This window comes from Garra rufa, chromosome 7 (assembly GCF_049309525.1).
Source record: "Garra rufa chromosome 7, GarRuf1.0, whole genome shotgun sequence".
Taxonomy (NCBI): Eukaryota; Metazoa; Chordata; class Actinopteri; order Cypriniformes; family Cyprinidae; genus Garra; species Garra rufa.
This window is the reverse complement of record NC_133367.1, coordinates 42,884,838-42,906,996: the sequence shown is the minus strand read 5'-3', so window position 1 is coordinate 42,906,996 and position 22,159 is coordinate 42,884,838. Positions and strand designations below refer to the sequence as shown.

The 22,159-nt window shown below is 42.9% G+C and overlaps 1 protein-coding gene across 1 annotated transcript in view; it reads right to left on the bottom strand.

Moving 5' to 3' along the window:
* The window catches only part of kcnh1b (potassium voltage-gated channel, subfamily H (eag-related), member 1b), a 93,404-nt gene that overhangs the window by 55,302 nt on the left and 15,943 nt on the right, over positions 1-22,159 (bottom strand). The window contains exon 7 of the mRNA XM_073844315.1: positions 6,322-6,751. Within this exon, the coding sequence (XP_073700416.1) occupies positions 6,322-6,751 (430 nt within the window). The remainder of the gene's footprint in view (positions 1-6,321; positions 6,752-22,159) is intronic.

Below are 22,159 nucleotides of genomic sequence, written 5' to 3'. Positions count from 1 at the left end.
ATCTACCTAACAACTGTCACGGATTGGTCAGGTTCTGCACCCACAATCACTCCCAGATCACCGTCACCTGAGTATTGATTAATGAACACCTGCACGCAATCATCACCAGCACATAAAGCCACTCTCCACACACCACTCATTGTCCGGGCTCGTTCTAGCGAAAGCGGACTGCTAGTGTTTCTCTACGAGTCTCACTATCTAAATACTTACCCTACTGAACTTACCTGAACTCTGTCTCGTTCCAGTTCCAGTCTTCTGTGTCTTCTCAGTTCCAGTCGTCAGTGGTGGGTGGCCGTAAGCTGACTTCCACGTCAGCGGAGGTTGGTGGATTCACGGACTCTCAAGTATACCTCCTTCGATCGTTCTTGGAATCCTCCCGTCTCACCACCTATAAGGAAAAGGATCTGTTATTCCCATCAAGTTCCAAACCGGCTCTGAAACCTTCCTACTATCACGTACTCACCATCACAGGATCTCCGTTCACCTCCGGCACCGCTGCTAATATTAATAAACATCACTTGTATCATTCTTACCTTGTTGTCCCGTCTGCTTCATAACAGGAAGCCCGGACCAAAACCGTAAGCAGCATGAGTGCTCAGGACCCCTTTCAGGAACTGGTAGATTCTCTGCGGAAGGTTTTGATGTCATCTCCATCTGTCACCCCTTCCGCACCGCCGGCACCCACACCTCCGTGCACTTCTTCGGAACCACTACCATCCAGTCCCATGGCCCGACCAGCGCCCTACGCTGGCGGGGCGGAGGAGTGCAATGGATTTCTACTACAGTGTTCTTTAGTCTTTTCTATGCAACCAGCGCTCTATCCTACAGACCAGTCTAAAATAGCGTTTATCACCTCTCTTCTCACAGGACCAGCTTTGAAGTGGGCTGAATCGATGTGGCAGCAAAGCGGGCCGGCCACTCGTTCCATCCAGGCATTCATCACTCACTTCAAGGAAGTGTTTAACCGTACAGACGGAGAAGTGTCAGCGGGTGAGCAGCTTTATCACTTATCACAAGGATCGATGTCAACTCATGAGTATGCCTTACGTTTTCGAACCCTAGCTGCTGCCAGTGGATGGAACGAGCGGTCGTTGCTGACCACCTATCGTCTTGGGCTCGAACCCCGTCTTCGCCTCCAACTAGCTGCGTCAGATGACGCTATGGGTCTAGAGCGTTTCATCCAGCAATCCATCAGATGTTCTGACCGTATGCAAACATATCAGACTCTCTCCGATGTCTCCTCTAATGCACTCCTCCGCCCAGTGGAGACCGCCAGCCCTCCAGAACCAGAACCGATGATACTTGAATCTGGTAGACTGTCAGCCGCTAAGCGACAGAGAAGGCTGACCCGGGGTTTGTGTCTCTATTGTGGCGCCAGTGGGCATGTTCGGATGAAATGCCCCCTTCGTCCTGTCCCTACCGCGGTGAGTGTTATCCAGTCTGAAGTTGAAAAGATGTATCCTCTATCTACATGTGTTCAGTTAACCACTGCCACGTCTTCTGTCATAGCCCACGCCCTCATCGACTCCGGGTCAGCGGGAAACTTCATCTCGGGGAACCTCTGTCGCCAGCTGCAGCTCCGAACCGAAGCTTCGTCGAGCGTCTACCAGATTCAGCCCATAACACGTTCCATCACTGCACGCATCCATCGTAAATGCCAATTCATCCACCTACAGATTGGAGCTCTTCACCAAGAGGACATTCAACTTCTGGTTCTGGAGGGGGCCACCATGGACATCATCTTGGGGCGCCCGTGGCTGGTGAAGCACAATCCCATCATCTCTTGGGGCAACGGAGAGGTAATCCGGTGGGGCCACGACTGTCATCCAGAGTGCTTTCCAGAAATTCCACGTCCACTACCAAGACCCATTCCTGTCTGCGCCACGTCCATCGAGAGCCCCCTGGAGCAACGATCTACCAAGATTCCGGATATCTACTCCTCGTTCCAGGACGTCTTCTGCCCCAAGAGAGCTTCCCAGCTACCTCCCCATCGGCCATGGGACTGCGCCATAGACCTGATTCCAGATGCTCCTTTGCCCAGAGGAAGGATCTACCCGTTGTCACTTCCGGAGACTAAGGCCATGGAGGAGTATATCCAAGAGGCTCTTCAGCAAGGGTACATTCGCCCCTCCACTTCTCCCGCAGCATCAAGCTTCTTCTTTGTAGCTAAAAAGGATGGAGGGCTGCGGCCGTGTATAGATTACCGCATTCTGAACCAGAGTACTGTCAAGTTCAAGTATCCCCTTCCTCTCGTCCCTGCGGCCCTCGAACAACTCCGGTCAGCCACCATCTTCATCAAATTGGACCTCCGCAGCGCCTACAATCTGGTGAGAATACGGAAGGGGGATGAGTGGAAGACTGCTTTCGAGACCCCTACAGGCCACTACGAGTACTGTGTCATGCCCTATGGCCTGGTCAACGCCCCTTCCGTATTTCAAAACTTCATACATGAAGTCCTCCGGGAGTTTCTCCATCGGTCAGTAATAGTCTACATTGATGATATCCTCATATACTCCCGGAGTGAAACCGAACACAGCCACCACGTTGCGGAGGTCCTCCAGAAACTCAGGGAACACCAACTCTTCCTGAAAGCAGAGAAATGTTCATTCCACCTTCCATCCGTCCAGTTCCTGGGTTATGTCATCGACCGAGAGGGCATTCGTATGGACGAGAGGAAGGTGTCATCTGTCACGTCCTGGCCGAAACCCTCTTCTGTCAAGGAGCTCCAGAGGTTTCTCGGCTTTGCGAATTTCTACCGCCGCTTCATTCAAGGTTACAGTATCATCGCAACGCCATTAACCAACCTGCTCAAAGGGAAACCGAATAAACTCACCTGGAACCCTGAGGCCGCCGCAGCCTTCCAATCCCTCAAGGACGCCTTCACCCAGACTCCCATTCTGCGCCATCCGGATCCCGAACTCCCTTTCGTGGTGGAGGTGGATGCGTCGACATCAGGAGTCGGAGCTATTCTCTCCCAGCATCACGGTACCCCAAGCTTACTCCATCCATGTGCCTACTTCTCCCGGAAGTTCAGCCCGGCGGAGAAGAACTATGACATCGGCAACCGGGAACTTCTCGCCATCAAGCTCGCCCTGGAGGAGTGGCGACACTGGTTGGAGGGAGCCAATCATCCTTTCCAGGTACTCACTGATCATAAAAATCTCCAATACCTCCGTGATGCAAAAAGACTGTGCCCACGTCAGGCCAGGTGGGCACTGTTCTTTTCAAGGTTCCACTTCACCATCTCATATCGTCCAGGTCCAAAAAATATCAGAGCAGATGCATTGTCCCGAATCCACGATTCCACTGATTCCTCTGAACCTCCCAGCTATATCCTCCCTCAAGACATATTCATCAACCCCATCGAATGGTCAGCTCCCCCTAGTGTCGCTACTCCTGAGCCTCGCCCTCCGCCGGGCTGTCCTCCTAATCGACGTTACATCCCTAGGACACAACGGGTAGATCTCATTCGCTCCATCCACACTTCCCTGGGCACTGGACATCCCGGGACCAGCAACACCCTCTCGTTGCTATCCGAACGCTTCTGGTGGCCTGGGATGGCAAGGGATGTGCAGCGGTTCGTCCAGGGTTGTAAGGAGTGTGCCATGTCCAAAAGTCCCAGACATTTACCCGCAGGCAAGCTCCATCCCTTGCCGATCCCGAACCGCCCCTGGTCACACCTGGGAGTGTATTTTATGACGGACTTGCCCGCATCGGATGAAAACACCTGCATCTTTGTTATAGTGGATCGATACTCCAAGTTCTGCAAGTTACTGCCCCTGAAGGGGCTACCCACTGCCTTTGAAACGGCCGAACTCCTGTTCAATCACGTCTTCCGTCAGTATGGCATACCTGAGGATATTGTATCGGACCGCGGTCCTCAATTTATCTCCCGTCTATGGAAATCCTTCTTCCGTCTCCTAGGTGTGACCATCAGCCTCTCCTCTGGCTATCATCCGCAGTCTAATGGCCAGACGGAGAGGAAAATCCAGGAAGTGGGGCGGTTCCTCCGGACCTTCTGCCACAACCACCAGAACTCCTGGAACCAGTTTCTGGGCTGGGCAGAGTATGCCCAAAATTCACTGCGGCAACCATCCACCGGCCTCACACCATTCCAGTGCGTCCTCGGGTTCCAACCACCGCTATTTCCCTGGAATGGTGAACCATCTGAGGTCCCCGCAGTGGATTACTGGTTCCGAGAGAGCGAGAGGGTCTGGGACGAAGCACACCACCATCTACAGAGGGCAGTACGCAGACAGAAAGCCTTCGCTGATCGGAGGAGGGCTCCAGCTCCAGAATTCAGGCCAGGCGATCAGGTATGGCTTTCTACTAGGGATATCCGTCTGCGACTGCCCTGCAAGAAGTTGAGTCCCAGGTTTGTTGGTCCCTTCAACATCCTGGAACAGGTCAACCCCGTTACCTACAAGCTTCAACTTCCACCTGAGTATCGTATTCACCCCACCTTCCATGTCTCACTATTGAAACCATTTCACCCACCTCTCACTCCCTCCACAGAACCTGACCACGAAGAGGAACCTCCTCCCCCCCTCATGCTGGAAGATGGAGCCGTCTATTCCGTCCGGGAGATTCTCGTCTCGTCGTCGTGGTGGTCTACTCGAGTACCTGGTAGACTGGGAGGGTTATGGACCAGAGGAGAGGTCATGGGTCCCAAGAGACGACATCCTAGATCCCACGCTCACTGAGGAGTTCCACGCTAGTCATCCTGAGTTCCCTGCACCCCGAGGACGAGGTAGACCACCACGGCGCAAGAGACTTCGGCCCTCGGGAGCGGGCCCTGGGGAGGGGGGTAGTGTCACGGATTGGTCAGGTTCTGCACCCACAATCACTCCCAGATCACCGTCACCTGAGTATTGATTAATGAACACCTGCACGCAATCATCACCAGCACATAAAGCCACTCTCCACACACCACTCATTGTCCGGGCTCGTTCTAGCGAAAGCGGACTGCTAGTGTCTCTCTACGAGTCTCACTATCTAAATACTTACCCTACTGTACTTACCTGAACTCTGTCTCGTTCCAGTTCCAGTCTTCTGTGTCTTCTCAGTTCCAGTCGTCAGTGGTGGGTGGCCGTATGCTGACTTCCACGTCAGCGGAGGTTGGTGGACTCACGGACTCTCAAGTATACCTCCTTCGATCGTTCTTGGAATCCTCCCGTCTCGCCACCTATAAGGAAAAGGATCTGTTATTCCCATCAAGTTCCAAACCGGCTCTGAAACCTTCCTACTATCACGTACTCACCATCACAGGATCTCCGTTCACCTCCGGCACCGCTGCTAATATTAATAAACATCACTTGTATCATTCTTACCTTGTTGTCCCGTCTGCTTCATAACAGTTGCAGCAGAAATTTGGTGTTGATCTGAATAAATCTCTAGGAGGAGTTCATTAAAGTACAACACCTGAAAATGGCAAAAATGACACAAAACTTTTGGAGAAAATTAAAAATAACTGACTTGCTGTTGGGTTTCGGATTTAGCTCCAAGAGACGTTTTTTTTAGGTATTGGTGTGTTACATGTGTGTACCGATTTTCGTGCATGTGCACTAACAGTCAAAAGTTTTTTGCACACTTCCGGATTAAAGAGAATGGGGAAGTGTCTTCAGACTTTTGACTGGTAGTGTATGTGAAGCGTGTATAAATCAAGCAATTTTGCCACACCCACTCCTGAAACCCATATCAGACATATCAGAATTTTCGACAGTTCTGACTTGTGTGCAAAGTTTCATACATTTTCAAGCATGTCTAGGCCCTCAAAAATGCAATTCATTTTAGAGAATAATAATAATAATAATAAACTGAGCAATTCTAATAGGGTCCTCGCACTACTGGTGCTCAGGCCCTAATAATGTGTGACCAAGTATTTGCTGCATGTCACAGATACAGTTTAGTTGCATTTAATCCGGAAAATTGCTTTAAAATCAAGTGGAGCGTCTTTGAATTCTGCCAGTGCAGGAAAGTAGAGCTTTCCCAGAACTAAGCAATTATGTAATTCATCATAGTGCTCTCCAGGCCGCTGTCTGGACACGTTGTAATCTAGATCACCACAGGCTCTACAGTATATAGAGCTGATGTTCCTCTGAGAGTGTGAGAAAACACCTGCAGTCCAAACCTTTACACCAAACACAGTGACCCTCAACATCCTAACAAGATTTTTTCTGAACTATAATTGATAGCCTGCAGATTGGCATCTTTTTCTGACTGTTTGAGGACATTGATACCTACAGTGATGGATCTGTCTTTTTTGTTATGAAATATACAGGTTATATAGAGCCAAAGTCAAGAAATGTGTATTTTACTCACAGCCAATCATCATCATGGCCACGGCGAAGATCTTCTCTCCATCCGTGGTGGGGGCGATGTTCCCGAAGCCGATACTGGTCAGGCTGGTCATGGTGAAGTACAATGACGTGATGTAGACCGAATCTTTGCTTGGACCCCCTTCCCACTTTCCCGTGCCGCTGGCATTGAAGCGATATGGTGTGCCAACGGCTTCGCTCAGAAGATACAGCCAGCTGTTCCTGCGGGGTAAGTTGTTTTCTTCATCTATGACCTCATAGTCACCAATGCTGTACCAAATGCAAGCCAGCCAGTGGGCGGCCAGGCCGAACACACAAACCAGCAACACCAGCACCGCTGCACCATATTCAATGTAGTGGTCCAGCTTACGTGCCACACGGCCGAGACGCAGCAAACGCACCACCTTCAGAGAACTGAAGAGGCTGCTGATGCCCTGTAAGAAAGAGAGAATTGGTTAACGAATAGCTGATTTAGAAGATGAAAACTTACAACCCAGATAGCACATGTACGCCTGCAAGATGTCTGTTAAAGATCTCTTGATCTGGAAAGCATCTGCTGTGTACAAACGACAGTTTTACATCCATTCTAAATCATAAACATCTTAAAGACATTAATAGACTATCTATCTATTTGACATCTGATAGGAGATGTCCAATAGACATATTGCAGATGAGCAAACTACGTCTTGCAGATGTCTTGCAGATGTCTTGCAAATGTCTTGCAAATGTTAATGCAGGCATCAAATAGATGTCTCAGAGACGTGTATGTGTGCTATCAGGGATTGTATTTGAACTTTAGTGCCATGTTATGTTAATCAATGTCATTTCATGTTGCACTTTTATCGGCTAGTCAGTACATGTGGGTCGTAGCAGCAAAAACACAATAAGGTGGTCATAATACATTTTTGACATTGTCAGAAAATTTTTGCAAGATTTGTAATCTTTGGTTGCAAGACTGTGACAACTGCCATCTTTGTACCTCTCTCACAGAACAACACAAGACCACTGTCCATCCATCTATCATTCTCAAAATCTTGCTCTGTCATTGTATGCTAACGCACTGGGTTCCCATTTAATAATAATAAGTAGTTTAGTAATTCTTTACTTTAATGGTTCACTTTAGACATTTAGTTGACTACATATCAACTAACAGTCATTAGAGTATTAGTCTACGTGGTCTCATGACAAAAACATACCTGGGGCACTTTCGCAAGACGCAAAGTACATACCAATAAGTACATATCACTGCCATTTCCAAAAGAAATGAACACTAGAGGCAGTAAAACTCCTTTTATTCCTTTTCACACAAAGTATGACTAACAGAGTTTGATTAAGCATAATTTTCACACAATTACTTTTAAATGTTAGCATTACATATACAGCTTCATATTTATGGGTTTTCATAGACGGTAGGTTTGTTCAGTAGCTCACACAGTACGAAGATGTACTTGAGAGGTGAAGAGCTCCGGTTTGAATCCTGTGTAACTACGGTTTGACAAAAGTGTTCAAATCTACACTCAAGGAAGATTCAAATGGTATCAACACATGCGTTTTTATATCGTTTTGCATTTGTTAACACTATTGGGTAGGTTAAGGGTTGGGTTTGTGTAGGGCATATTTCCAACATGACAGAGCATTAACTTTTAGCAATAGTCCCCTGACATTTGATCTCTGAACCACCGCAAAAAGTACCAGACGCAATGTAATAAAAACAGAGCAATATCAACATAATAAAAATGTGTCAGGGTTCACGTATTGAACCTGTGTTTTAGCACCACTCAGTGGACATTTCTTTTTGAAATTGCCACAAAACGTACAGTAAGGTTCCTAAAAACAGTGCTTCTAAAAAGTACCCAGAGGTATGTATTTTTTATGAGACTGGGTTGGTATTAGTAGACATGGCCGTATGAGGAAAAAGTTCTCTGAATGACTAACTTGTGGTTTAAAACTCCTCATATGAGTGTCTGTATGTATTAAGATTAGACAGTTTGCAGGAATGAGGCTGGAGAGAGTTGTAAGTGAGCGCACAGGTGGAGCCTCCACTCCACTTTAGAAAGTTAATAAAGTGCCAGATGTTCCAGTTTATGGTTAGTATCTTTTTTCCAAAAGATTTGAACAAATTTAGATTTTTTTTTTATTCATTTATTTTTCGATTTGTATTTGGTTTCATAGCAATATTTGGAAACACTTGCACACCGGTACTTAAACTGACAGAAAAAAAAAAAAAAAAAAAAAAACATGGACAGATTATTGCATCATGATATTATTTGTCAGAAACTTTATCAGCACTATCAAAAACTGTAGCAAGTAGGTTACAGAATAACATGAAATATGCAAACACTAGCCATGAAGAAGTCTATGTTACTTCATTCAGTATAGTATAACTGGTAAAAGTATTCACCCCTAACGTATATTATTAACACATTTTGATTTAATATGATATAATTTAACAATGCTTATCCCTCCAAAACAGAGAAAACACCTTTCACAAACATCTACATGTCTGTCTCTTTTAAGGTGTATACAATGAGTTGTATTTGTAGGGTTTATTATAACTCAATACTTAACCCCACCCTTGACTCTTTTCTAGCACTTTAAATACAGTTGCTCCTTTACACTTTAAAAAGCTTAAGGAAAACAGTCTGACACCGTGGTATAACAAGCACACTCGCTCCCAAAAGAGAGCAGCCCGGAAAATGGAGCGCAGCTGGAAGAAAACTAGAGGTATTTCGTAAAGCATGGCATTTTTGTTGTTATGACTCTACACAAATAAAACTAGACCCTTTGCAGTTTCAAAATGACAAAGTAATTTTAGTTCTTTTCGTGGTCATCAGGAAAAATGAGACAGAACCCACTGGTGTGACAACAGTGTTGCCGTGGGATGTTTTTTATGTCTGCGCCGTGGGCTGAAGCAACCGTAATAACGTGATATTTAGCCCCTGGAAGGTGTCTCTCACAATATCCCACAGCAACATTAAAATAGTGTAGATTAGTGTACAATGTTGCCATATTTAATATTGGGGCATCCAAGATATTTGACATATTTGAACATTTAAAAACAAACAAATTTGTTACTTTCCCTGGTAATTAGTTACTCTTATAAATATGTAACTCAATTACTAACTCAGTTACTATTTGTGAGAAGTAACTAGTAACTATAAATATATACTTTTTCTAGTCTGGCCAGAGGAGAATGATGCAGTTTTGGTTCCTTCGACACACTATTTCCCTGTTTAATACCGTAAAGCTGCTTTGACACAATTTGTATTGTAAAAAGCGCTATATTCATAATGGTGACCTGACGTCACTAATTTTCAAATGCTGGTTACAGCCATGTTAGTAGACTGTCTGCTTAATATCTGTTTATTATTTTGATGTTCCCCAACAGATATTCTACTGACTATAAGTAACTCTGCAACTACATGTCAACTTATTACTCAAACATTAAACCTAAACCAACCAGTTCAAAAGCCGTATTACCCTGAACAAGCACCTTAACCCTTTATCACAGCGGCTGGGCTTTAACTGTACTCTGCCAGCAGCATCAGTAGAGAAAGGATGGATAACTGATGTTGACATGCCCAGCATAGGCATCTTGTGCTGCTGCTGTGGGAAAGAGGACTGTGTGTGTGTGTGTGTGTGTGTGTGTGTGTGTGTGTGTGTGTGTGTGTGTGTGTGTGTGTGTGTGTGTGTGTGTGTGTGTGAGTGCTGTAATCTCCTGCTCTGACACTCCTGTTCTGCTGCAGGCTCTGCTACAGTGCCCTGACAGCTACGTAAAACCCCAGAAAAACTACAGCTTTGAGCATGCACATCCTACCGAGGGATTAAATGAACAAGTCTGTGCTAAAACCAAGACCAAGGATGGCACCTGACAGGTTTTGTGTGGTACTGTGCTTAAAGTTAATTTGAAATTGAAAGTGACCCAGTTTACTTTCTTGCAGTTCCTGGTCTCAGTGTGTATGATACAGTTGAGGTCAAAAGTTTACATCCCCCTTTCAGAATCTGCTAAATGTTAATTATTTTACCAACATAAGAGGGAAAATGCATGTTATTGAACTGAATAAGATATTTCAAATAAAATATGTTTACATATAGTCCGCAAAATAAAATAATAGCTGAATTTATAAACAATGACGCCGTTCAAAAGTTTACATCCCCTTGATTCTTAATACTGTGTTGCTACCTGAATGATCCACAGATGTGTTTTCTTGTTTAGTGATAGCTGTTAATTAGTTAATGAGTTTGTCCTGAACAGTTAATCTGCCTGCTGTTCTTCAGAAAAATCCTTCAGGTCCCACAAATTCTTTGGTTTTCCAGCATTTTTGTGTATTTGGACCCTTTCTAACAATGACTGTATGATTTTGAGATCCATCTTTTCACACTGAGGACAACTGAGGGACTCATATGCAACTATTACAGAAGGTTCAAGCACTCACTGATGCTCCAGAAGGAAAAACCATACATTAAGAGCTGGGGGTGAAAACTTTTGAACAAAATAGAGATGTGTACATTTTTCTTTTTTTGTCTAAAAATCATATTTTAGTATTGTAGTACAGAGGTGAAGCATCAGTGAGTGTTTGAACCTTCTGTAATAGTTGCATATGAGTCCCTCAGTTGTCCTCAGTGTGAAAAGATGGACCTGAAAATCATTCAGTCATTGTTGGAAAGGGTTCAAATACACAAAAATGCTGGAAAACCACTTTGTGGGACCTGAAGGATTTTTCTGGAGAACAGCAGGCAGTTTAACTATTCAGGACAAACAAGAGACCCATGAACAACTGTCACCAAAAGAAAAAACACAGCTGTTGATCATTCATTAAATTTTTAGTGAATTTCATAACTAATGACTGAAATAGTATTTTTTTTATTTTTTTTGTAAATTTTACTATAATAATATTGGGGCATTTTCAGAAGATTTATATTGAACTAATCGATTCATTACCTTTGACAATTTTGGTTATGTGGACTTTCAATGGATGGACAAAATATTTAAAAAAATTAAATTTGTGTTTCGAAGATGATTATTGAAACAAAATGTTCATCCATTCCCTAACTGGCTCTATAATTGAGTTATAGTTCTATTCTCATGTAAAAAGGCAATTTCTTCATTTTCCAATATAGCACCAGTTAAAAATGTATGGGTCCAATTTTATATTAAGTGGCTTTAACTACTTAATATAGACAGTATAACAATCGGACATTGGTACAAACTGCTGGTTTCGTCTGGCCAGAGGAGAACTGGTCCCCCGACTGAGCCTGGTTTCTCCCAAGGTTTTTTTTCTCCATTTCTGTCACCTGTGGAGTTTTGGTTCCTTGCCGCTGTTGCCTCTGGCTTGTTTAGTTGGGGACACTTTCCAGCGATATCGTATACTATTTGAACTGAACTGGATGATGATATCACCGAATTCATTGATGAACTGCCTTTAACTGAAAATTGATTATTTACAATAATACGTTACTTACGCACTATTGTTCTGTTTAAATACTGTGCAGTTGCTTTGACACAATCTGTATTGTTAAAAGCGCTATATAAATAAAGGTGACTTGACTTGACTTGACTATGTACTTAACATAAAAAAAAACATCACCAAATGTTTAATTTAAATGTAAGTACATAGTAAAAAGTGACACTCAAGTCTGCCCTGGTTTCTCACTGAATATTTTTTTTCACTCAGAAATATGTCTGATTAAATTAGTAAATCTGTATTAAAACTGTTAGTTTAACATTTAATAGCTAAAATCCAACCAGTCATTCACTGTGCTTTCTACAAAGCTGGATTCATGTATAGACATAGACATAGACATAGACAATAGACTATTCGACTATTTAAAAATGCAATGTGTAGCTGTTAAAATGTTCAGGGCACTTAGACATTTTACAATATACAGCTGTCAGTGCAACAGTGTCCTGTTCCAACATATGGTGTCATTAAAATATGCTGTTTGTACAAAGTGAACACAATCCACCCACAGTCATTCCTTAAAGAATCCTGAATCCCTTTCCAGCAGAGAATGTAAATGTCCATAGAGCAATTCCAACATTAATTATTCAGCTACGTGGCTCCTAAATTTGGCCACGTGCATCCACTTAAGTGTTTATACACTCTTAAAAATAAAGGTGCTTTAAAAGGTTCTTCACAGCGATGCCATAGAATAACCATTTTTGGTTTCACAAAGAACCATTCAAAAGGTTCTTTAAAGAACCATTTAAATAATCTAAATAATCTTAATTTGCCACAAAGAACATTTTGTGAAACACAAAGGTTCTTCAGATGTTAAAGGTTCTTTATGGAACCATTTAGAAAAAAAGGGTTCTTCTATAGCATCGCAAAGCATTTATTTTTAAGAGTGTAAGGAAACATGCATGCTGTTGCTGTGGGCTTCTGTGCTGAATCACAATGCGCGAGCCACTAATGAGCATGACTTCTACATGACATTGCTTTTGAATGGGGATAATAAGTCTAGTAGCTGCTGATTTTGGCCTACAGACTGACTGTTCTGATGGAAATGGGCTTACATATTAGCAATCACATATGCCTTCTCAGCTAGAGGTTTCTAGTTAAAGAAACAGAACATATGTGCCTATTAACTGCGAATGTGCAGTCGTCTCCATGGGGAGACTGAAATCCCATGTGGCAAGTAACAAAAGCTTCTCATTTACAAACCCACTAATAATTGACAACAAAGTTTTCACGCAGCCTGCAGTACAGCATAAGCTGGAAGTGAAGCTACACTTGAATGAGTTGGATGCAGCACAACACTGGTAATGATGGCTGCTGGGACTCAAATTGCCATTAACGATGATGACTTCTGAGGGGCATGAAGTTATGAACCAATGACAGATGGATGTTAGGAGGGTGTAAAGCCTGGGTCTCCTGTGTTTTTTTTTTTCTGTGGTAAACCACAGTGCTTTAAAGAATCTATGCATGATTTAGCAATATCACTTACAGAAAATCACTGCCAGCTTCATTCACAGACATCCCGAGGGAAATACCTGACATGCTAGGATGAAATCAATCCTGAAAACGCTGCTTCGGTGCGGCAAAGCCATCAAGACCAACTGTGAGGCAATAATGCAATTTCAGCAGAAAGATTGAGACTGACATGAACTCCTGCTTGCAGACACCACTTCAATATTTCCTTAGTTTCTTCTGTTTAATAGTGCAGCAGCCTTTATTTTACACTCTCGGAAGAAAACCTTTAGGGGGTACAACAGATTGTCACTGGGGCAATACCTTCATTAACATCTTGTAGTAACCCCTAAACAGTTCATAGTCAAGTCAAGTCAAGTCAAGTCAAGTCAAGTCAAAGTAGTACTTTTCAGCTTTGCAGAATGACAAACTTACAAATCTGTAATGCCTTAATGCTTTACAATAGAGAAAGTGTTAGGGTTAGAAGGTATTATGGTCTATAACCTCTGGATTTAGATCTACACTCTTAAAAATAGAGCTGCCTTAAAAGGTTCTTCATAGCGATGCCATAGAAGAACCATTTTTGGTTCCTCAAAGAACCGTTCAGTCAAAGGTTCTTTAAAGAACCATCTCTTTCATGCCTTTTTTATCTTCTGAAGAACCTTCTTTTGACAATTCTTTTTTCATTGTGTATGTTCTTTAGGTTGTATATCATTTTATTATAAGTTGTGTTCAGTAGTGTTTAGTACAAGCCGTGGATGAAGTAGGTGACTTCCAAAAAGGGCGAATCATGGGAGTCTGTTTAGCAGAAGCATCTGTAACCATAAAAGCCCACTTGTTTGGTGTTTGAAGAACAAAAGTCTTTACGATCATGACTGCATACGTAAAGTATGGTAAGACTTCGTTAGAGAAGAACAGCTGAAAGTGAATGACAGAGACCATCAAACACTTACGAGGATCGCTGAAATGTGGGTTGGTTTGGTTCTACACTCTTAAAAATAAAGGTGCTTCAAAATGCCATAGAAGAACCCCTTTTGTCTAAATGGTTCCAAAAAATATCATTAACATCTAACATTCTTCAGTTTATAAAAAGGTAAGAAAGAGATGGTTCTTTAAAGAACCTTTGACTGAATGGTTCTTCTATGGCATCACTGTGAAGAACCCTTTAAAGCACCTTTATTTTTAAGAGTGTAACTGAGAATAAGATTGTCACTAGCTGCGTTTTCATAACCCTTTAAATTGCGCAAATTGAAATAGCAAATTGAAAATACGCCTAATGAAAACGCGTCAATTGTGCAAAAACTCCCATACATTGCAAAAAAGTTTTTATGCTCGCATGAGGTGGTTTTTCAGGTAATTCGAAAAAGGAATATATCGCAAAACAGCAATGGAAATGTTTTTTCACTATATAGGTCACATTCGATTAAATATAGCCAAAAATCTGTTGCCATGACTTATCGTGTGAGGAAAAAATAATCGCAATACTTTTTAATCAACATTTATAACATAGTGCCAAAGTTTTGTGCAAATCTGTAATGGAAAAACACAGTGTTGAAAAGTCATGCCTAGGCATTGTAAAGTAATTAAATCCTGGTTCAGACTACATGGTTGTAGCATGATTTTGGCACAATCTGCTTGTCGTGGGAATTTGTAGACGACAGTAGCTACGTTTCCATTACAGATTTGCGCGTTGGAGCTATTTTATAAATATTGATTAAAAAGTATTGTGAAATTATGCGACTGAAATGTATTTTTTTTCCTCTTGCGATACGTCATGGCAATGGATTTTTGTGGGATTTTGGCTATATTTAATCGTATGTGACCAGTAAATGTGAAAAAAAAAAAAAATTATATTGCTGTTTTGCAAAATAAACATTTTTTGAATTGCCTGAAAAACCACCTACCTATTGGTTAGGTAGGTTTTGATGCTGAAATGCTGGTTTTAGCTGGTCCTTTGCTGGTTTATGCTGGTCCTTAGCTGGTCAAGAACCAGCATAAACCACCAAAGGACCAGCATAAACCTGCAATGGACCAGTATAAACCAGCAAAAGACCAGCATAAACCACCAAAGGACCAGCATAAACCAGCAAAGGACCAGCATAAACCAGCAAAAGACCAGAATAAACCAGCAAAGGACCATCTTAAACCAACAAAGGACCAGCATAAACCAGCAAAGGACCAGCATAAACCAGAAAAGGACCATCTTAAAGCAGCAAAGGACCAGAATTAACCAGCAAAGGACCAGAATTAACCAGCAAAGGACTAGCATAGAGCAGCATACTAGCATCAAAACCTAGCTAAGCAGCGTATGCTGTTTTTTTCAACAGGGTTGAATTAAATAATACAATTGATGCCTTTTGTACAACCGAACTCATTTCAATTTGTTAAACTTTGCAACTTTGTATTTTATCTGAACTGGAACAACACTAAACTGACCTGAGCTAAATAATGACACTATTGTCTTTTAGAGTTGAGTTTCCATAATTGATTCTGATGTTTTCCAATTTATTTCTGTGAAGTTGCTTTGACACAATCAGTATTGTATAAAGCGTGATAAAAAATAAGGATCTTGCCTTGACTTGACAATGCCATTAGGGAGGGCTCTTTTGTCTCTCAGGTGTGAATGGCTAAATATTCATGTGCAATTGCCACACCTATGAATAAACCCTTTCGATCGCAAAACATGTTTTAGAAAATTTACATCAATATATTGTTTTCTCTGAACGAGTGAGCGAGATGATTTTCACATCATTTGGTTGAAAAAATTCTAGCTTACCACATCCAATTCTCAAAAGTCTCTACTTCGTCGCCTGACAACTGTTTGAGGTAAGTGCTTTCTTTCTTTCGCATTACACATTCAATGTTTGCCTGGCTGTTTCACTTTTGATAAGGGAGGAATATTATGTAGTGCGACATGGATTTTGATCTAACGTCGTTTGCATTATGCCCTTCGCTGGAAGTGTTTGATCGCTGTAGAAAAAAAGATTTAATTGAGATCGCAGATTTTTTTCACGTTAATATTGCTAGAGATGCGACTAAACAGGTAATCAAGGAGGAGCTGTTTGGGGAGTTAGTTAAAACTGGCGTGCTGCCGTCTGACGAGGAGGCTGTTGTTGAAACGGAGTCGGAGGCTGTGGCGAAGGCTGCAGTTTCGGGCTTTGATTTTAACATAGAAGCCACGAATCCTTGTTCTGAGCCCATGATAGCTCTTAAGTTAAAAGAGCTAGAACTGCAGTTGAAGCGGGAAGAATGTGAAGCTCAGCGAATTAAGCTGCGTATGGTAGAGGCGGAGAAAGCACGAGATATTGAGGTGCGTAAGCTTGAGCTGGAAGCTTTAAAGCTGCGCGGATCCACTCCATTGCTTCGTTCCAGCCCAATATCTACTTCACCTGTGAAAGTCACAGACGCTGTTTCTGCTCTCAACCCGAAAGTTAACTCCTCTGATTCCTCGTTTGAGTGCTCTCCTGATTTTGACGTGAGTAAATTTATTCGTTTGGTTCCATCATTTCGTGAAACTGAAGTTGACTCATATTTTACGGCATTTGAACGTATAGCTGCTAAGTTGAAATGGCCTAAAGATATGTGGGCGCTTCTCTTGCAAAGTAATTTTGTGGGGAAGGCACAAGAGGTCTCTGCCGCATTACCAATTGAGCAAGCGTTAGATTACGATGTAGTTAAGGCTGCAGTTTTACGAGCATACGAGTTAGTACCGGAGGCTTATCGCCAAAAATTTCGCTCTCATGTGAAAGCAGCCAGTCAGACATATGTGGAATTTGCCAGAGAGAAGAAAGCACAGTTTGATAAGTGGTGTAGTTCCAGTGGAATCTCCACTCTTGAGCAGCTTCAGGAGCTGATTTTGCTGGAAGATTTCAAAGCCTGTGTGCCCGAAAACGTTGTCGTGTATCTTAACGAACAAAAAGTTCAAGTGTTAACGGATGCTGCTGTTGCAGCTGATGAATTTGTCTTGACACACAGAAGCGTTTTCTCTACCACTCGTTTTTCAAAAAAACAGACTTTTATTGCAGGAAATTCTGAAGTTATTCGATCGCCTATCTCTTCTGTTAAAATGGGACAACAAGAACATGGTTCACGCCGTAGATCTAGTCCTAAGCGCACAAAGGACAATCGAGCATGTTTTTTCTGTCTTGATCCTAATCACTTAATTTCGGAATGTAAAGCGTGGAAGCAGAAAAGTGCTGCTGCTAAGTCTAAAAGTGTAGCCCTTATGCAAATACTTCCGAAGATGAATGACATCACTTCTACTACGTATCGGCCATTCATTTTCACCGGCACTGTCTCTCTTTCGTCTGAGTCAGAGGAAAGACAGATCCGGATTCTTAGAGATACGGGCGCCTCTCATTCATTTGTTTTGAGAGAAATGCTTCCTTTCTCTGCTGAATCATATACGGACACTGATGTGTTAGTTCGTGGGTTTGGCATGGGCTGTGTTAATGTTCCCCTGCATCGTGTATATTTGAAGTCGGATCTTGTCACTGGACTTGTTACATTAGGGATATGTTCACTGTTACCAGTAGATGGTGTTGATCTCATCTTAGGAAATGATCTAGCGGGTGGCCAGGTTTTTCCTCGTCCTATTGTTGTTCATGAACCGTCTTCGATCGAGATTGTTGAGCCTGACATTCAGTTGTCCTCCATATTTCCTGTTTGCGCTGTAACTCGTGCCCAGGCTCAGAAATTTGGAGATGTTCCCAATCTTTCTGATACTGTTCTGTTTTCTCAACCTAAGAAGGTAAAGAGAGTTAAACCTAAAGCTGTATCAGAAGAGACTGAATCGCCTATGTTATTCAATTTCACTTCTAAAGTAGGTAGGTCAGACTTGGCTGAGGCTCAAAATTCTGATCCTTCTTTGGCTACTTGTAGAGATGCCGTTGTGGATATCACTCAAGTACCCAAACCTAGGATAGCATATTTTTGGGATGATGGAATTTTAATGCGCACATGGAAACCTCTGCACTATAGTGCGAAGTGGCAAGAGGTACACCAGATTGTACTGCCTGCTGTTTACCGACCCCATGTATTGCAGTTAGCTCATGACAATGTGCTGTCAGGACATCTAGGGGTAACAAAAACATTTCATCGTATCATGCGGTACTTCTTTTGGCCTGGGTTGAAGTCGGATGTGTCTACCCATGTCCGCTCCTGTCATACTTGCCAGTTAGTGGGAAAACCTAATCAGATAATTCCTGTAGCTCCTTTGAAACCAATTCCCATTATCCATGACCCGTTTGACAGACTGATTGTAGATTGCGTAGGGCCGTTACCTAAATCCAAATCTGGTCATCAGTACATTTTGACTATCATGTGTACTGCAACACGCTATCCCGAGGCCATTCCTCTTCGCACGATAAAAGCAAAAAAAGTGGTGCAAGAGATTATTCGGTTTTGCTCAGTTTTTGGCCTGCCGAAGGTAATCCAATCAGATCAGGGTTCTAATTTCACTTCCAAGCTGTTCACACAAATGCTGAGTGAATTAGGAATTCAACATCAGTTAGCTAGTCCATATCATCCAGAATCCCAGGGTTGCTTGGAGAGATTTCACCAGACTCTCAAGTCGATGTTGCGTAAATTCTGCACCGAATCTGGTAGAGACTGGGTTGAGGGTGTACCTCTGTTAATGTTTGCAATCAGAGGGAGTGTTCAGGAGTCAATCGGATTCAGTCCTGCAGAATTAGTTTTTGGCCATACGGTGAGAGGTCCACTTCGGTTACTGAGTGAGCAATTGCTCTCACAGAGTTCTACATCGATACCTGTACATGAGTATGTGACTTCTGTTAAAGAACGTCTTCACCAAGCTTGTCAGTTAGCTCAGACTCATCTGGCAGAGACCCAAGCTAAGATGAAGACTTACTTTGATCGCAAAAGTGTAACTCGTGAGTTTCGGCCTGGTGATCGGGTATTAATTCTACTTCCTGTGCCTGGAACAGCCTTGCAGGCTAAATTTGTTGGCCCCTACATGATTGAGAGTAAACTCAGTGATACTAATTATGTTGTTGGCACTCCTGACCGGCGTCGTAAGACTAGAGTGTGTCATGTAAATATGCTGAAGTCATATATTGCACGAGATGTAACTTCTGATATTTCTGTTCTTAAACCGGTGTCGGTAGCACTTCTAAATACTGAATGTCCTGAGGATGATGGGCTGGTGGTTAAAGAGGCCCAAACTTTGAGTGCATACTTGCAGAATTCAGCTATTCTAAGGGATCTGACATTACATCTGTCACATTTACCAGAAGAACAGAGTGAAGCTATTAGCAACTTAATTTCCAAGTTTCCCAATTTGTTTTCAGATATTCCTTCCCAGACAACTGTATTGAGCCATGATATTGATGTTGGAGATAGCCCGCCAATTAAACAACATCCGTATAGAGTAAACCCACAGAAACGAGACGCTATGAGATCTGAGGTAACTTATTTATTAAAACATGGTTTAGCCATTCCTAGTCAAAGCCCATGGAGCTCACCCTGTATCCTTGTGCCAAAGTCTGACTCCACTTACAGATTCTGTACTGACTATCGTAAGGTCAATGCAGTTACCAAGCCAGACTCTTTTCCTCTACCAAGAATGGAGGATTGCGTGGACAAGGTTGGCGCAGCTAACTATGTTACCAAATTAGATCTTCTCAAAGGTTACTGGCAAGTGCCATTGACTTCTCGTGCATCTGTCATCTCTGCTTTTGTTACTCCAGACTCTTTACTACAGTATTCTGTTATGGCTTTTGGCATGCGCAATGCTCCCGCTTGTTTTCAAAGACTTATGAATCGGGTATTGTCGGGTGTGACTAATACTGAAGTATACTTGGATGATGTCGTTGTCTTTTCAAACACTTGGGAAGAACATCTTAACCAATTAACTGTGATTTTTGACAGATTAACCGAGGCTAATCTGACACTCAATTTGGCTAAGTGTGAATTTGCGAAAGCTACTGTAACCTATCTTGGAAAACGTGTTGGTCAAGGGCAAGTGAGGCCTGTTGAAGCCAAGATAGTGGCTATTGTTGAGTTCCCCACACCTACTAACAAACGCGCTTTGCGCCGTTTTTTAGGGATGAGTGGCTATTACAGAAGTTTTTGTAAGAATTTTGCTGCTATTGTTTCTCCTCTCACTGATCTTTTGAGTAATTCTAGGAAGTTTGTGTGGACTCCAGAGTGCATGGAAGCATTTAATGCTGCAAAAGATCTCCTCTGCACAGCACCTGTCCTCTCCGCCCCAGATTTCTCTCGACAATTCAAACTGCAGGTTGACGCCAGCGCTACCGGAGCCGGTGCCGTCTTAATACAAGAGGATGAAGTTGGAATCGACCACCCTGTATCTTTTTTCTCCAAAAAATTCAGCAAATGTCAGCAAAATTATAGTGTAATCGAAAAAGAAGCTCTAGCTCTGTTGTTAGCCCTCCAACATTTTGAAGTCTACCTGGGTGGAAGTGGTAGCCCAATTTTGGTGTACACTGATCACAATCCACTAGTGTTTCTGAATCGCATGTCTAACACTAACCAACGATTAATGCGTTGGTCATTGATTGTGCAAGAATACCATCTGGACATCCGTCACAAGAAAGGGGCTGACAACATCCTTGCTGATGCCCTGTCTAGAGTTCATTCTTTGGATAGTTAATGTGTGTTGTAATGTTTGTATGTTAGCTTATAACCAGTAGGTGGTTATAATCTTTAGTGGTGGGGGTGTTACGTCCAGAGCCGTAAGGTTTCTGGGTATGCCCTAATTATTTGTTTGGGCTTTTCTTTGTCTCATTTTTTCTCTCTCTCTCCCTGTAGAATCAGTGTCCCCACCTGTGCTTGATTAGAGCTTCACTGTGATTGGGTGATGGGAGAGGAGAGAGAGTATTTAAACTACAGCTTCCTTCAGCCCAGCAGTTGGTGGTGGCTGGATGTGTGCGGTGGCTGAGATCTTGTCCTCTCCTCCTGAAAGATTTTGTGGAATCTTATCTTGGTGTTCTCCCCCCCACTTTCTTGACTATGTTGAGATGGTTAAGATAGTATCCTTGCTTATTGTCTCTCTGATAACATCTAGGATTGAGACCTTTTTTTTGAAAGGGAAGTGTCTTTTTCTTTGTAAATATTGTAATTTAGTTATGTTTGGGGTTTAGTAGGAAGGTGGGTGCCATTTTGTTTTCAAGAACATATTTTCTCTTGGTTATATTAGTTAGGGAGTTAGCTTAGTCTGCTGTATTTTGTTTTCTTTTCTTTTGAGGTTATGTAGTTGATTTATAAAATAGGTAGTGCTGTTATGTTTGTTATTTTGGCCTTGCCCCCTTTTGAAGTCAACACCCTTCTGTTAATGTTTTCTTTGTTTTGAAATTTGTAAATAAAACTTCTCTTTTACGGATAGTGGCCGTAGTCGATGTGGGTTCTTTTTGTAGCTGTTCTGGGTTTGGAGACGCGTGAGCTCTCTGCCGTCGCACTGTCAATCACCACCAACCATTTAATTTCTGTTGCGGTCCCCCCTGGACATTTTTCGGCCGTAACAGAAATTTGGGAGGGGGCTCGTCCGGGATTACGTCCTCAAAATGTTCTGTATGTTTCATGACCCTATTTCAGTGACTTCAAAACGTCTCGGGTTACTAATGTAACCTTAGTTCCCTGAGGGAACGAGACGCCGCGTCATGGAACGCTATGGGGAACGCCATTGGCGGGCCGCACTCTGAATCATGTCTACAACCAATGAACGACGGGGGTGACGTCACAGGCGTGGTGACGTCACCGACCAGGAAGTATAAAGCACGTGCGTTTGAAGCCGGCGGCAGCTCTAAGGAATGAAGCGAGCGCCGCAGGGTGCGGGAATTATGGTCCGAGACGCGGCGTCTCGTTCCCTCAGGGAACTAAGGTTACATTAGTAACCCGAGACGTTCCCTTCCGGGAACTCGAGCCGCGTCATGGAACGCTATGGGGAACGAG